Below are 17875 nucleotides of genomic sequence, written 5' to 3' on the forward strand. Positions count from 1 at the left end.
GTATTACAAGCTGTGGGATAAGATAACCTGAATGTGATATTTAATCAGCTGCATGAAGAAATGCAGAACTGGAACCAGGCGAGCATCAGAAAACAAGGAAATTCTACACCTGAACTATAAGCCCTGTTAGTTAAGCAATCAATGGAAATGTTACTTTCATTTAGAGACTCGGGTAATAGGTTTGATGCCCTTCTCAAGTATTTATAGCAAATAACAAACATTAAGGGGGAGCCATTATGCTCATTTCCCTTTAAATATTTTTAGTACGGTAAATGGTAATCCTAAAATGGACTGGTATTTATGTAGCACTTTTCTTCTCTTACAGAGCACTCTGAGTGCATCTCTGTGACTTTACTGGTGCAGCTTTACGTGACTTTCAATTCAAAGAACTCTTTTTTTAAAAGTCTTAAAACATCTCTTTCTGTGGCACCTTAGTTCTTCCCCTCTTTGGCACAAGCAATTTTAGCTCCTGTCCCAGAAAGTCCACTTTCTTCTGATTGGCTGCCCCTCACTTGCCTTCTGCAAACATGTCCCCATGCTTGTAAGCACTTCCCCCGTTTGCCTGTCAAAAGCTCCAGAAACATTTACACCTGAATGAATAGCCAGAAGGACTGTTTAGTCAGCTAATGCAGCCTTGTTAGCTTATTGTTAGCTTCTCGATACAGAGTGGCTAGAAAACTGTGCTTTCTTCTTTAGAAAAAGTAAACACACTTTCAAACAAAAAGAGTGGGCCACCCCTAAGTATAACTTTTAAGATGCAAAGACCATATAGGGAAATCTCTATCATTTGATGTCAGCCAACCCCAGGAGTAGAACTAACTCTGACACAGAGCAAACAGTAAATAGGTGAACTTTGGCCCATAAAATACACCACTGTAAAATATATATATAAAAAAGATTAAGGGCCACTTTCATTTGCTTAATCTAGTCACCATTTTGAGGTGTGCTATGTACCAGACTATTATTAGCTGGCAGAAATAACTACCTGAAGTCTCTGCCAGGTTGCCTGACTCCCTGAGAAAAATAGTTCAGTGAATAGGCTGCAGTAGAGGGGATAATAGTTTTTACACCCATTTTTAATGTAAATGTGCCACATAATTCAGTATTGTTGAATACTAAGCTTCTGAGTTGCTGATGGCCAGATTTTGTGTGCTTTGGAAACAGCCAGGCTAGCTCTACCTTCACCATTACAGTCTTTATGTTAAGCTATGCTAGTTGGCTGCTGGCAAAGCGGCAACCTTCGGGGCTAAGAGAACGAAGCCAACGCAGCAGTGCCAAAAAACAGCGCTTCTTGGAGTGGCCACTTAAAACTGGTTCCAAAACGTGAGTCAGTCCACATAGATTTTCATGTTAAAACCCCCAACTTAACAGTAATAAAACACATTTTTACAGCCTGCTACAAAAAACAGCTTTGGTCTCCGTGGATAGTTTTCCTCCTCACACAGCAGGTGAAATTTCCTCATAACTTCTTCATAACAATTTAGGTTTAAAGTATTTCAATACGTCACTTTACTCATTTGCTTAGCACTGATTAGCGAGTATGTGTTCGTGCCTTGAACGGGGAGCGATGGTATAACTTGGTCACTAGCATACATTCCAGGCTCCGGTTACATAGCTGACCCTCTAACTTATCTAATTTACAACCACGTCATCTTTAATTATTAGTTGCTGCAGTTGCTCAGTAGTTCTACAGTTTATAGATGTGGCTTGCTAATTAGCAGCTTGCTAGTGTAAGCTTATAACTTGGGGTGTCCTCTCTCTCCAAAAAACCTACCTTTGTGGCAGCCAAACATGTCAGTAGCTACACCCTTTCTTTTCTTCTTCTATGTTTAGCTTTACGTTTGTAATACTGACCTGGTAGCAGTAGTAATCTGCTCAGCTCACTTAGCAAAAAGGCTAGCACATGCGCCAAAATGCCAAGCTATTCCTTTAAATTCAGTGCTTCATTTACAGTAAGTGGGTATGGCACATGGATTTGGAGACATTCGGTTTGAATGTTTCCCACGAACAACACACTTTTAAACAGGTGTTCTATTATGAAAATAGCCTTCCCTTCCCTGCACACTCCTGTCTTGAATTTATCATGTCAGGTGGGGAAAATGAAGGGGATTATTGACCGTGAGATGAATTTTCCATTTCCTCTACACCGGACTGATCTTATTCCAACCTCCAAATTTTTTTAGTCTACTGATTTCTCCCTCTCTCTCGCTCTCTTTTCACCCTTCAACACGCCTGTAGCATTCCTCAAGGTCCCCTGTGATGCCCGAGGCTGTAGAGAAACTCCAGTGAACACAGGCTCCCTCCAATCCCTCCACCAAGCCTCTCCAGCCATATGTTTATGATAAGATGAGCTTGACATGATCAGGCTTTTATTTCCTTTTCCATGGAGACATTGATCTCACCTGCAGCAACATGCAATTTGTCAATACTGGAATTTTTAAAAGGTTCAAGTTAATTGAAAAAAATATGACACTTACCCCCTTGAAATACATATTATTTTTCCTATAAAGCTGTTTAATGAGAAATAGAGGAACTCTTTAAATCCATCCTATTTCTCCTGTCTCTTACAATTCCTCTGAGTATAGTGTAGTGTACTGTGAAGCCTGAACTATGGGTCAGGACCTAACATCTGCCAATAAATGGGTTTCTGCAAAAGGATGGAAAAAAAAAACACTAATTCCACAACTTGGTTCGATTTCTAGCACATCTGTGAAGTTCTTTGTTCTTTTGTAAATCTGTTACATTTCATAAACTGTCTGAATGACTGTCTGAAATACTGCATGTAGACGTGACTTTGATTGTGTCCAAGCCAATTCTCCAACAGCAGGTAGAGGCAGTGTATAGTTAAAATTGTGAGCTGCTGTCGTTATTAAAAGGTAGCAGCATCCAGGACTCCAGGACAACAGCTTATCAGGGAAAGAAATAATGATGCCTGAGGCTGTTCACATATATGAGGGCAACTACTTTTAGCTCCATTCCTGGTAACAGTGCAGACGTGTTACCATGAACCTCCAGTTCACTGTTACCGTTATTTTCTTGGCAGCCTGTTTAGTATCGTCACCTTTACAGTATTTAAAGATAGTTTGGTTAGCACAGTTCACCTAGCTGGCCCATCTTTTCACAAAAGAAGTCTGTTTGGTTTGCTGTAAGTATTTGCCGCTCTCGGAGGTCTCGTATTTATTCTTATGATGGCAGCGCAATGCTAAATTCCTCTAAACCTCCCTGAAAATTTAGATTTTTAAAAATGAATGAAGATATTTAAATATTTATGCGGTCTTTGCTCGTAAGCCTTTGATTCATCCTAAATGGTCGTCAAAATTTTAGTTTACTGTAAGATATTAAACGACATTGCTTTCCTTTAATAAACAAACAAGGCAACATTTTCAGAAAATATTTGAAAGTCTGTACGAGTGAATTTGAAACCCTCCGTTTTAAAATATCTGCTTTAATGCCGAGTATGGAAAGGAAAGATGAGAACGTAATGTGCATGTAGAGTTTAACTAAGTGGCGTTAGCTGGAGTTGTAATTAAACTCATTACGGTATAATGAGCATCAGTCGCTTTAAGGTGAGAAAGCTCCTGATAGACTGATCTAAACTGGGCTCCTCCTTCCTCTGTCGTGACAGTAAAAGGTTACTTTTGATTCTTTAATTATGCATTGAAAAGTTCTCACTTAACCTAATTAAAAATGTAGAAATGAGTCGCCTTAATAATATCAAAGAGAAAAAGAGAAGCAGCCAGGTCTGGTCAAAGGGAAGAAATCTTTTTATACTGTTATCACATCGTTTGTGTTTTATTTAGAGGGATGACTTAGATGATATCTGCCTGGTCTGTCTATAAAGCACTACAGCACTATGCTCAGATCTCTGTCAGTGTAGAACAACAAGTCTTGGGTAGTTGTCGGCACTCCACAGAGCTGGGTAACTGCAATAATTTACAGGGAAGGGTGCTATTATCATTTGGACGTTGACGTGACTCACCTGACAGGCTTTACGGGATTGTCTGACACGTTTCTGAGAGTCTGACTCTTCAGATGTGTTTATGATTGTGCTTTTATTTGTCCCATATTTTCTCCTTCCTTACTGCATTTTATAAAGCGCATTTACTATTTTTATAAAGCTGTATGCATAAAAATAAAGTGGACAGAAATGTGTTTGACATCTCATTGGTGGTCTTTCTAGTCCTATCTGCTTAGAAATCAAACTGACATGCCAAAAACTCAGGCATGTCAAACTCAGCAGTATAACATACAGTGCTCAGGTGTCTTTACTGTGGTTTGTGATTTGAATTTACTGAGGGTACAAATGGAACCCTATTAAGCCCACGGCTATATTTCCACATGATCTATAAAATTACCATAACCAGAATCCACACCTACACCTGTAAAAATCAGAGGTGGGACCAAGTCATTGTTTTGCAAGTCTCGAGTAAGTCTCAAGTCTTTATCCTCAAGTCTCAAGTCAAGTCTCAAGTAATGTCAGGCAAGTCAGAGTCGAGTCTCAAGTCACTGGTGTAAAAGTCCAAGTAAAGTCACAAGTCTGAAATTTTGAATTTCAAGTCCTTTCGAGTCATTAAAAAAAACGAAAAAAAGCATGTTGCAGTTATGCTAAATGTAAATATTAGACCATGTAATTTTTAAATCTGTGTTTTTCTCAACACATGACAAAATAGTGAACTTAGAAAATATACACAAATTGTGAAATTGCACCTCTTTAAAATGCAGCTCAATTAAACCTAGCTCCAAGAATAATTTTCACCGACGGTTCTAAGATAAGCTGCATGTTATTCTTGGATGCGGTTGTAGGGCCGGCTTTAAAATCGCATGATAAAAATATCATACATATAAAAAAAAAAACTGCATCACCAACGTAGCCTGGAAAACATTTGCTAGTTAGATGAAGTCAGCTATCTCATTGTAGCATATTTATATGCATATTTATAATCATACGGTTGTTGGAGTGAGTGCATACACTCGTGAAGTTTAGTAACTTACGGTCACTGCAACAAGCCCAGGTACAGTTTACCGCCGGATGGGTGCAGGACCTTGAAATGCACCGTGTAGAAAGTAAAGACCATCGTACGAACAAAGGTAAGTTTACCAGTCTCACAAATCGTCGTCATAAATACACATTCGTTAACCGTTTATTAATAGGACCTTTGAGCTCAACGGTAATTAATTAGCAGTGGAAATAATTTCTGGTAGCATCACAGAAATGTAGCAGTGACAACAATATTGTATGCTGTAATCGTACTGGGCAATTAGTGATACAAAACAACTGTTTTACCCTGTGAATAAAAGTATATGTTTTTGTCAGTGTACCATAATAACAGAAGCGAAACGCAATATTCTGTCAGGACAATTCACTATTTATGCACAATAAATAAAGGAGCATAGCGCGACAATTTCTGTTCAGCACCAGACTTGCTTGTAACCTATATCACCAGTTATGTTATGAAAATGACGCATTAACTACAACAGCAGACTGACCTTCGTGTAAATGCTTGGAGCAGACTAACCTGTGAGCTGGAGGGTTCTGGGACGTTATATTTGATCTTTGAATGGCTGCGATCCAGGCCATCCGTCGCGTCTTTGTTACTTCGGAAACACGGCTCGAACAATTTCTCTTCAACGACGTAATCCGATAACAACCGATCTCTTTACCCGTCGGCTTCCCGTGGCTGTCATGCGACCAGCTATTGCAGTTAATAATACAACAGCTTCTTGACATTTTTGTGTTTCTTTTTATCGCTGTGTGACTGATTTCAATTGAAAGCCTGCGTGCGCTAGTAACTCTTGTCACGAGTTCCCAGAATCCTTTGCGGTTCTACCCGTGAATGACGTCACATTTTCAATCTCTATATAATATGCATGTTAAATTTTATATTTGGGGTAAAATATCAAGTCTTTTCAAGTAAACCGGTTCAAGTCCAATTCAAGTCCCAAGTCATTGGTGTAAAAGTCCAAGTCAAGTCACAAGTCTTACAACATTTTTTCAAGTCAAGTCTAAAGTCATAAAATTAATGACTCGAGTCTGACTCGAGTCCAAGTCATGTGACTCGAGTCCACACCTCTGGTAAAAATAGTCTTACTTCCTCTGCTGTGCTGTTACGTTTGTCACTTTGCACACGCACATTGCACATCTGTATGCATTTGTGTGTGTGTGTGTGTGTGTGTGTGTGTGTGTGTGTGTGTGCCCCTGATCATCCACAGGATCAACAACTCACAGTGTGTATGTGTGTGTGTGTTTTGTCCTCCACTGCAGCTGGTTGTGCTGAGGCAGTTTTTCCTATTCTAATGAATGTAGTTTAGCTGGTTAGGTGCTGGGTCCAGGATGCTTTCTTGGGCTTGCTGTGCCTGAATGCAGTGCATAGACAGATGATGTATTGGAACCATCACATCAAGGAGTCGCTCATATGAGCTGGGGATGCCGAGCTCGGCATTGCCTACTGTCTCTTGTGATGGTGGGGGTTGGCAGGGGGGAGTGCTGAAGGGGTGGGCTTGGACGAGGCTGTATTTTCTTTGGGGAATTGTGTGTTTCAGCAGTATGGATATTGCAGGCAGTGGCAGAAGGAATAAACAGACTTTCTCTTCCACCCCCCCACCCCCCACCCCCTCAACCCCCATTTTCTTCAGGGATGGGCCTGTTCACAGAAGCGGTTCTGTGACTGATGTTTGCCTGTGTTATGCGTCTATTTATTTGTTTGGCAAACAAATGCATTATTAACAAGCCACTGCCACATGTTATCCTCTCAGTGTATTCTCCGTTTGCATCAGTGTCGCTCTATTCAAGTGCAAATTAGCTAGGTCACTGCACGATTGTAATACCAAAGCCTAAGTGAAACGTCTGACTCAACAGGATGTGCGACTTATATACATACATAGATTTGATGTCGTTTTGCGGTTTAAAGTTAAATATTTGAGGGGGGGGGGGGGGGGACATAATGCAATAGGTGAAAGTGCTCCTCTGTTGCAGAGCACACAGGTGGTCTTATGTTTCATGGTGGTTTATGTCTCCATGCTTGGAATGACAAAATGTGTCCGTTACTGTGGCCCATGAAATTAGAAGGGCTCATTTGAAGGGGGGAACCTATGAAAAGAGCATTTTAATATGATCTAAAGAGGTATGGACCATTAAAACTGGTGATAAATCCTGACATTCAGTATGCATTTCCTTTTAACTCGCAGTCACATTAGATATTAGATTGAGTGGGCCCCTAAGCGTCATTTCAGACCCAAAAGGAACTGCCTGTAGGTTTGCCTGGGAACAGCTTGAATAAAAATAAGTCTGTGAAAGGCTTATTCGCACTCACAATCACACTTAAGGCAATTTCACCCATAACAGGGACTAGGACTGGGAGAAAATGAGTCTAAGGCAAAAGACACCTTTTCTGAAGGTTTTTTTCCCCTCTCATGCATACCAATGTATTTAACTCATCTGCAATCAAAAGGAAAGGTTAAAAATCTTGTTAGGGTCTCTCTCCTTTGGCATTGGGAGTCTAGAGGAAGGTACAAAGCACGTCCACGCACAGGCGGCCATTGGAGGAGAATAGAAGAATGAGATATAGAAATTCAGGAAACGCCCAAAACACAAACACTTGGCTTCATTGGTAAAAAATACTGACTTCTTGGCTGATATCTGTTTTGTTGTGCTGCTCTCTTTGGCTTTCTCATAACAGAAGTGAATCAAAGTGGTGAACTCCAGTGCTGCTTAACCATAGGTTGGAATTCAAGATGGGTCAGGAAGACATTTCTTAAAGGTCTCACTGTGGGCCAACAGCATCAAAATGTTTTCTTGACTTCGGTTCTCAGAAAAGGAAAAGGAGATGTTGGATCTGAAAAAGAAAGCTTTGCTCAGCAGTGGAAAAGAAGACGCTTCAGTTGAGGTTAAACTTAGTTTCCAATATGTGCTTTTATCAGATTGTGAATGCACAAGTGAAAATACTTATGGAGGTAAAAGCATACATGTATGTGTAACAGTTTAGTTAATTTAGTATGAAAACTGCTGTATTATATGCTGTTGTTGATGCACAAGGAAACATATCAGTATCATGATATCAATAAATAAAGAGCCGACATCAGCTTGTGCTACACGCAAGGTTAGGGCAGGATTTTTTTTTCCATCAAGCAAGAGCAAGGTCTAATATTTACAAAATTTTCAGTGAAACACTTCAAGAGTTTTAATCGGTGGAGCTTTCGTGCAACGAGAAAAGGAAGAGGTTGGCCTTCGTTTTGTTTGCTCAAATGACGCGTAATTATTTTCTTGTTACCTCGGTAAAAATAAATAAATAAATACAAAATAGAGAGAAGATGACATTTTACCTGCCAACTATCATCCTTGTTAAGACTGAACAAATCACCCACTGAAGATATGCAAAGGCAGTGTAATTAAATGTTTAGAGACTACAAGAGGAGCTGAAATGAAAGCCGTCTTGATCTTCAGAAGACAGCTTTCAAATCAGCCCCCAAACAACTTTAATTCTTATTTCTAAAACGATTTTAATGTTGTTTTCCCTACAGTGGATTGAAGATTTGTTTAGATGTTTCCAAATAGGAAGCCACTTTGTTCAAGGCTGAATGAGCAGTGACACACGTGCATGTGTGTGCGTGTGTCGGTGTGGATGCATGTTCAGAATGGTTATAAGTGTAAATGTGTGTTTTGTAAGTGGGAGTTCTCTAAAACAACCTCATTAAGGAATAACTGACATGAGTCTATTACATAATTTAAATTCAAATGCATGTACGGCTGCACCTCCCTCACGTCGATGGGCCCGCGGTGCAGCCCGCCTATGATCTTACTGCAGATGCATGTATCTCAGAGTCATACAAATGAGAGGACCAGCCCTCATGAGGAGGATTTTTTTAGGAGACTATAGATGAAAAAGTTAAAAAAAAAAAGTTCCTATGAGTTCTTGGCTTTTGCATTTATCTATAATTTTTATTTATTTATCCGTGTATAGCTGCTAAGCACAGTAAAATGCCATCTGTGCCTCAATAAAAACATTCTCAAGTCTGTTTTACAATTAGAGTGGACGAATTGTGAGCTTTGACAGTGTGGGTGACTCTGTATTTACTGCTACAAACAAACAAACACAAAAAAAATCCTGTTAGGATGACTAATATTTAGCAATAACGGCAGCATTATGGTATCATTTACACTCTGTTGTGCCTAATAAGTTGCAAACAGCTTTACTCGCCAAGGAGTTCAACAAATATATCCACGCTTTAATAATCCCATCTATGGAAGTTGTGTTATTTACATGAAAGAAGTGATTTAGTCTAACTTATTTGATTGTGTGCAATAATCTTGAAAAGGTTTTATTTTTCATGTCTTGTTTGCTACGTGCTCAATGGCTATCTTAATTATCTAAGGGGATCATTTGGATGCAGATTTCTCATTCCAGTATGGGCACAATTAGTACTTTATAGGCCAGTTTAATACACTCTCCAAAATCACAATGATTTGCTGGCACTTTCTGCCGTTTGTGCAGTCCTATTGCTGGCATCAGCTGCTCATCAGCAGGTCTTTATCTTTGTTCTCAGCTGTTGTGTTCTGTTATAAACACAATGAAGGTATATTAAAAAAATAAGACCAAAGCAGATATCCGTGCGGTAGAAGCAACCAAGTGAACAAAAAAAGGTTCCCAGCTGCTCACGTGTACGATATTGTCAATTATACATGCAAATGTTTTCCAGCAGCTGTTGGTGTTCATTTTTAACCCTCAGCTGCACAAACAGTTAGTTTTATGTTTTCTTCTCTGTGTGTTTGACAGAGAACAATGGTGTTGTGTTAATATGTTTCTACAAGCCCAGGATGATCTTAAACTGCTACAAATTGGCTCACAACTCTTCTGGCAGGTTTTGTACAGTACTCGTAACTGTTTTTTCTGCCAATGTCATGCTGGCTTTGTGCTAAATTGACATTTCCTCAGCACAATGACTTTCACCGTAAGGGTGAGGATCAGATTTATGATGCTCAACCAATCAGACAGTCTTCACCGAGGCTCGTAAGAACTTTGTTTATTCTAAAGTCTAGAAAAAATAGCGGCGAATGAGAGATTTATTAAGCTTTGCAACCTAAATTGAGAGCACTTTATGCTTGACTGGAAAAAAGCAATGCAGATTTGTCCTACAAATATCGGAATCTTTGCTAGAGTAGTTTCTGGCATAACCAACTTTACCGACCTTTACCTAGGACAAGAAATAAAAGACTTCTTTAGATGTCAACAGGTGTGACATTTAGTTAGGTTAAGTAACTATGCTGTGATTGTCCTTTGTGTTTTTCTTTACAAATCTCCTCCAACACTCCTTCTCTACAGACATACTGTATCCAAGCACACCAAGTCACAGCTTCCATAATCAAAGGTGTGTATTTACTCTGTGCTGGGCTGCATCCACAGAGTTAACACTCCAAAGTCTATAATGCAAAAAAAGGCCCTCAGAACTTAAAAAGAGGGCCACATTTGCCAAATTAGCCATTAGGTTTAGAGACTTTTATGTTAAAGACTTTAGAGGAAAAACATTGCTGGACTTTGAATATTAAAGACTCAAGAAAACTTGCAGATTCCCGCATTGTTAAAACAGGGATGAGTTTCTCTGTAGCGCTTTTGCTTTTGCTCAATTCACATCTGTATTGTCCCCAAAGTGTTATCTCTAAGTGGCACAGACTTAACAAGGAAACATCAGGCTTTCACCTTGGTCCACCTCATTTACTGTAAACCACAGAAACAGCAAGTTTCCTCTCGTGTTTTTGTGCATTTGCCATATGTTTTCCCACAGGATGTTTTTTTAGTCTTTTTCAGACTATATGCATGGTAAAATATTTCTGTGTTTGTTGAATACATTATCACTGGCCCGGGGAAAAGCGTGATATTTTTTTTTCTTAAGTGTAGTATCTGATAAGGGGATAGCTTTAAACAAAACAAAAAAATATTAATTTAAAAAATGAGCAAATATTTGCTCTTGGCACTGCTCTTTTTCTTCTTCTTTAATTTGTATGAGTCATGCAGTTCATCTTGACTCAGGTGTGGCCTTCCTAGACTGGGAAGGGAGGGGCTGTGGGGGTGGTGGGTTTGGGGGTATGTGGTATAACTTTGACTGCGTGTAAGTGGGGGGGGGGGGGGGGGGGGGGGGATATTTTAGTGTGTGGGCTGAAATATCCCCGAAACGTCCTTTTTCAAACAAGATGGCATCCAGTCACGTGATTAAAAAAAAGAAAGAAAGAAAGGAAAAGAAACAAACTTTGCACACAGTCTATACTACGACCTCTCTCGCTCTCTTTTTAACCCACATTTGCAAACCACCTCGCTAACGCTTCCAAATATATGTCTACTTTACGTGAGCTTCGGCTCTGCCACAAAGAAGGACGTTTCCGCGGTGTGCGGTCGTGCTGTGCTGAAACTTCACGCTCAGGAGCTGCCCTGGCTCTCCTCAGCAGTGCATTCATAAATGCGCATTTCAGATATTTCTTATTTCCCAGTTATTGAATCGCAGTTTCCAGCCGGCAACAACAAGTGTTTTCACTGAAGTGTTTGACTTAAGAAGCTGTTGCCTGACTTTTTTTTCCTTTTTTTTTAAAAAGCCCATAGGTTCAGCACCTCGGACAGCGACCAGAGTGAGCTGCTCACAGTTCAACCTCTGCTCCCTCTTGAGGCCTTTGAGCTTCATTTGCAAACATGTATTTTTCCTACAGTCTGTATACACAGATAGATCCCCTTTCGTTGAAAAGCTATATGCAAACAAAAACTGATAAATGCACTTAGCCTATACAATACAATACCTTTTATTAAGCGGGACATAGGGATTCTTCTATAATTTCCACAATGTACATTTGGTGAGCAACGTCACTGAACATTAAATCAGTCAAAGCTACGCAGATTCCGAAATGTAGAACACACAATAATGTGAATATGTACTTTATAAATTATATCATTGTTACTTTTTTTTTTTTAAATAAAAGGGCTCTAAGTCGTCTTCGGTGGCTGAAATATGTCGCCTTTTTTTTCTCTTTTAAATAAACTCGTCGGCGGCCTACATTTGGCGTATTTTCAATATGTTCAGCATCCAAACGCAACACCATTGACAGCACAAAACATAAAGATAAAACTTCCATTCGTGCAAAAAAAATGCCTTGGGCGTGAAAGCACTTCTTCTGTTGTTTGTCCATATAATTCCATATACTTCACTTGGACGGAAACCATAAATTGTTTAAGGCTATACAAACATAAAATAGAGCATAACACACTCGGCCTGTCCAAGGTGTCAGTTCCTCCACTCCCCCCATCTTCTCCTTTGTCCATTTCCTCTCAGGTACACCCGTTTGTCTGTCGGCAAAGTTTGTTTTCCAAGCAAGGGGGGAAAAAAATCCACGTACCCGACAAGTACGGGCCACGTTGAATCATCCAGATTGCGTTAGAGTTGGCTGATGGATTTGAATATATGAAACTCCAAGGAAACGTTCAGATTTGACTAGATAGTGGACGAGTGTAGGTATACAGATATTCGTCGGCTTCCTTGGCTGACAGTTATTTTAGTTAAAAATAAATGGCATGTTTTTTTCGTTTTTTTCTATTTTTTCTTTTTTGGTTCCTCAACCTAAGCAGAGTCCCATGCGACGTGAGTCATCGCAGATTAGATTATAGAGGAAAGACTAGAAAGCCTGAGAAGGTGGAGTATTTCCATCCGCCCATTAGGGTGCCCCGTTCCAGCTTCAGATAGACACGGTCCTCCCGTTCAACCATCAGCAGTACTCCGTTGCTGGCCGCCTCTCTCGTAACGTCCTGGTCACCGGCGAATGCTGATATAACCGGATAATCATTCTGCATCAGGTTCACCTGCAATTAAGAGCAACGAGAAACTTGGAGCTGAGTCTTGTACCCAGGAAATGCAAAAACGCGCCCCACGTTTTTCGTAATTTCTCACCTGTATAGTTTGTCTGTTGTAGACCTTCACCACGTGAAAGCTGAAACTATAGATTCCCCTTCTTGGAGCCTGGAAAACACTCGTTTTGAGATCGAAATGGTTGCCGATGTTCACTAAAACCTGTGATAAGAAAGGGAGCACAATAAGACAGTGCTTTATTAGTATGATTATTTTTTATGTGCATGCTTAATTCAACACAACAGCTGGTTTTGTGGAAACGTATTGTTTGTGTCTGCTGTGCGCAGTGACTAAAAAAGAGGCGTATAAGCCAGTAAGCCTGGTGCTGCTTTGCCAAATGTTTCAGGCAGCACTTCAGTCGCACTTTGGGAAGGATCCCAATTTGAGGCGTATAACAGGCCGCTGTCCAAAGACCTCAGCCGTGAAAACTTATTGGAATATCTAATCAAAAGCAACACATTGCATATCTAAATGCGGCCGAGGCCTAAGACGCATGCGGTAAATGATCGTGCATGGGTGATCGTCTGGCGGCGCATCTCCAGATCACGCCAATTACGCACACGAATCCTTCTGAAACATAAAATAACGCCGAAGTCTTTAGAAAACCTCCTGGCTCGGATCGCACAGAGCGTTAGAAGTAATAGAAAATCAATATCGAGCAAGATCATAAGTTTTACCCACCCAACAGATTGTACGAAGAGAAAATTATATTTTAGAATAAAATCGGACTTGTATTGGATATGGGTGTGTTGACGCTAAATTCAGTGGACATCTGACCTGGTCAAAATAGATGGTCATGGACGTGTTGCTCATCTCTGACGGCTCATGGTTGGTTCCACGCACGGCTGAAAAAGCCACCTTTGCCCCAGCGGAGCGGACTGAAATGCCAAGTGAGGAGGTGACTGCGCCGTCCGAAGAAGGGTTCGAGTCGCACACCACTAGACACTTCCCCTCGAGAACTATGGGTTCCGTGTCGTTCTGGCCAAGGCAGAAAGCCACGCCGCATCCCAAGAGGAGGGTCAGTGCCAGTATGGCACAGCGTCCCGGGCAGCGCGCTGGCACCATGGTTGGATCGCTGATCCCGTGCACACTGATACAGCCCGGTAGCCCCTTGGAGGTTTGTTAGCTCTCGATCACCTGGTCCAGAGTCGGTCCCTTCTATCTTCCCCTCTCTCTTCCTCAATATGTGATGCTCCCTCACTCTCTCAAACACCTTCTGACACACAGACGCACTCAGACTCTCTCCGACTGAGACTCCCCTCCCTCCTGCACGTCTTAGTTGATTTTGGGAGAGTATTCAGACATCTGCGGTTGCAATTCCTGATATAAGAGAAAAATAGTTCTCTTGTAAGACAATAACATCAATGAGATCGTATATAGTTTATTTAATAAACTTGTAACCAGCGTGCGTAAAAGGACTTGTGCGTAAAGGGAAAAGAGACTGATCGTTAAATACCACAATCCTAATAAGCATGGTGTAGAAATTGATCATCCTTTATAATTATCCTATCAAAGCAATTATTTGTGCTTCAGCTGCGTGTTTGCTGATGGGAATGCGCGCTGCAGCACTTTGTACCAAATTAAAATGTCCAAAAAAAGATGTTCCCTTCCTCTATCCTCGTTCTGGCTGATAATTGTGATGAAACAAGCACTTTTCTGGCATTTCTATAAAGGAACGATAAACCACGACCTACCTGCGTTATCCATCCCGCTGGTGTGCTTTCTGTCCCACCCTCCAAGACTGTAAATTGAGCGCTCAGATCGCTGCTGCTGCTGCTACTGCTGCAGAAAAAAGCATGAGTCTCTGGGCTGCCTTTCGAGGGAGTACTCACGCCCATTCTTTGTGTGTGGCCACTGCAACGAGACTTCTCAGAAGTGCCCCACAATTAAGACACATTGCGTGGACTAATAGGTTTGTTTGCACAGTCATACGTGCTATGCTGGGAGCTTGGGGGCCCCTGAGGTTGGCAAAGATCACTCGCTCTTAGGGACTATCATTTATATGCTCTGGTTTTGTCATATCTCTGTCTGATTAATCCGAAATGAAGGGGGAATGCAGCGGGTAACCTTGCAGTTACATGGTACATTCAGCATGCATGTATATGTTACTAATTTGGGACTTAAAGCAATTTTTTTATGAATCAAATACAGATACTCGTGCGCCATCCAGTGGCGGATCTAAATTGTGCATAAGGGCTGTCAGGTTATTAGAGATACACAAGGGGGGTAAAAAAAAAAAATCAAAGAATCTAAGAGATTAAGACAATAAACTTGTGTGGCATCTCACCTGCATGCTCCACTGACACATGGTTGTCAACAGTCTTCCATCACATCACAAATAAAACAAAGATCTCACAACCAGGTTCAAAGCAGGTAAAGCTTCAACAAAGCTCACTTCACCGAGTATGACCCGCACTTCTCTGTTCCACCCTTAGCCTTCTTCTTTTCAACTTCTGACATGCCATCATCCTTTGAAGAGCTGTAGAGGGTTCCTATCAGTGCTCCACACTTCTGAATGGTTTGAGGATGGGCTTCACAAGTATCGAACCTCACGCTGGACCTTTAATGAGCTGTCGTTTTCACACTTCCTACCAAGTGCTAAGTGGCTGCATTATACATGTACACAGCAGATACTGTAGGCCAGCTGTTTTATCCACTCAAGTAAAGGAACAGACTGTGTTACTTTTGATTTATCAGAGCTGGAATTTGTTTTAGGGTTTCACGCAAGTAAGCGATTGGATAAGATGAGCAGGTAGAGAATATATCACTGTTAATAAGTGTTGAAAGCTCAGACACAGCTGAAGAATATGTGACTTGTGCAGTGTGTTTCACATGCCTTTGTACATGCTAAGTCCTCTACTAAAAATACATTATTTTAGGCTTAATCATGGTTAATCCTTTGCTCCCTTCATTCCCATTTGACAAACACTGCACTGTCACAGCCGACTGACAAACCATGCGGAAGAGTGACATCAGGTATCCAAGAGCCACAGCTGTCCTCGGGCCTTTAGAAGGACACATAGCTACAGAAATCATCAAATGTCAAGTACGGGGGACAAGCAAGCAAAAAGGATGTGGCCTACATGCCATTACTATACCAGGGGCTGCTGTTGCCCTGAAAGGGACTTCACTTTCATCAGGCAAGCTGATCAGCTAGAGTGACAACAGGGTTATGGTGATTTTCCCTGACAGCTAGCAGAGCCTACTGGCTTCTAGGAAAAGGGGGAGGTCAATTATGGGATGGGTCTTAAAGTGAGCCATCTGTTTTTGCAAAGAAAATGACTTATCATCTTTCTGCATGTTTTCTCTGTACATAACACACATGCATGTATACTTTTAGTGTCCCTTTTTGTGCACAACTACATATCAATACCTCTGTCACAAATATTATAAATATTAGGCATATAACGAATTAAATTAAACAAGATCCACTCCATGTGCTCATGCCACTATATGCTTCATCAGATCTAAAATACCCACTATATCTGCCAGTCCATCCTTCTGCCAGTCCATCTGTCTATGTGCAGCTATAAATGACTCTGTATCTTCATCTTTGAAATGAGGTCAGGCTCTCAAACTGCTTCATTTTTGAGTCCTCTCTCTCACTGCTGGAGAATGAATGAATGTGGAGAAAGAGACTGTGTTTTGTCTCTCTTGTCTTAGTTCAGTAAGATGTGACCTCTATCTTAGCATGTGTGAGGAGACAAATAGCATCAATCTTGCCTTTTCCTCCCCTGCTAGTGCTGAGCTAACACCCTGATGAGGAGTTATATTGGTAATCCAGGGAAAGGTTACAGCAGGCGGTACTGTGCCTGCTAAAGCTTACAGTGACAGCTATTAATTTGTGTGTGTGGTGTGTGTGTGTCCACAGTTGTATTAATCACACTGTAGAGACTGGAATCTCAATAGCAGGATAAAGGTAGCTTTCTCTCAGGTAAACTAAGAAATTTTAGGAGTGCAGTTTGAATCGTGGTTTAGGGGTAAAGGTCAAATGTGTTCAGCCCCCCAGGAAATGAAAGTAAATCTGTGCAGTATGTGTAAATATGTACTCTGTACATCTACATGCGTCAACAGTTTACTTTACGGCCCTGTGGGAACTACAAGGTAAAATCTTACAAGTTGGCTTTACTTAAGTGTGCAAACTCATTGCTTCAGAAAATTTAGATGCAGCATCACTATCATAAAGGAGAAGTCAACTTAATTTCTGTAATATGCAATATACCTTAATTTAAATTACCTCATAAATGAGAGAAACAGTTACTGGAAAGTTGGAAAATGTGTTTTGGGGTAGATTAGTTGGGTGAGCTGTGTTATAAGACAAAAATGCACATTTATTGTAATTCTTGTTTTCCAAACATCGCATAAATCCTAAACTGCTTTCAAACAACCTGAACATGGACTCTGGCTAGAAGCCATTAACTGTTACAGAAGACTCAGATCACAGTGGCACATTGTTAGACCTTAACACTATTCTTGACCACACAAACACTGAACTATGTCTCATACCTGCGGTGTGGAAGGGTTCCTTCCAGCTATTTATTGAAAAATGAAAATATACATTGGAATATAGCATATAAATCAAAAACAGAGTTCGTACAATTCTAATCAGCTTGCTATTCAATATTTGTTATGACCATCTTTATTCTATAACACAGCCTGAACCCAGGCAGCTTTCTTGTCATTTCTTTAAGTAGTCTTCAGGAATAGTTCTCCAGGCTTCTTGAAGGACACTCAAAGCTCTTCTTTGGACGTTGGCTGCCTTTTGTTGTGTTCTGTGTCAAGGTGATTCCACACCGCTTCAATAATGTTGAGGTCCCGAATCTGGGGAGGCCAATCCATGACTCATAAGGTTCCCCTGTGTGTTTTTCTACCCAGGTATGCTTTTACTGCATTACCAGTGTGTTTAGGATGAAAGTTGAAGCTGCTGACAATCAGGCTCTTTCCAGATGGCATTGGATGATGGATTAATATTTGAAAGTACTTTTCTGCATTCATAATT

The 17875-nt window shown here is 40.7% G+C and overlaps 2 protein-coding genes across 3 annotated transcripts in view; one reads left to right on the plus strand and one right to left on the minus strand.

Annotated features, from left to right (window-relative positions):
- Nucleotides 1-17875, plus strand: part of neto1l (neuropilin (NRP) and tolloid (TLL)-like 1, like) — a 450458-nt gene that overhangs the window by 259401 nt on the left and 173182 nt on the right. The gene's annotated exons all lie outside the window — the stretch shown is intronic.
- On the minus strand, nucleotides 11929-14867 carry cbln2b (cerebellin 2b precursor). The gene is made up of 4 exons (XM_082547062.1): nucleotides 14571-14867; nucleotides 13654-14196; nucleotides 12919-13038; nucleotides 11929-12830 (listed from the first exon to the last, which is right to left on the minus strand). The coding sequence occupies exons 2-4, from the start codon at nucleotides 13939-13941 to the stop codon at nucleotides 12633-12635; spliced, it is 606 nt and encodes a 201-aa protein (XP_082403188.1). The 5' UTR covers nucleotides 13942-14196; nucleotides 14571-14867; the 3' UTR covers nucleotides 11929-12632.

Source organism: Aulonocara stuartgranti, assembly GCF_965226115.1.
Source record: "Aulonocara stuartgranti genome assembly, chromosome: 9".
Taxonomy (NCBI): domain Eukaryota; kingdom Metazoa; phylum Chordata; class Actinopteri; order Cichliformes; family Cichlidae; genus Aulonocara; species Aulonocara stuartgranti.

What these genes read in the sequence shown, in the direction of transcription:
- cbln2b (XM_082547062.1), bottom strand. Translation starts at nt 13,941, where the DNA reads ATGGTGCCAGCGCGCTGCCCGGGACGCTGTGCCATACTGGCACTGACC. An exon ending in TGACCATCTATTTTGACCAG is followed by an intron (nt 13,039 to 13,653) that starts GTCAGATGTCCA and finishes TTCTTATCACAG; the next exon opens with GTTTTAGTGAACATCGGCAA. An exon ending in ACAACAGACAAACTATACAG is followed by an intron (nt 12,831 to 12,918) that starts GTGAGAAATTAC and finishes TCTTAATTGCAG; the next exon opens with GTGAACCTGATGCAGAATGA.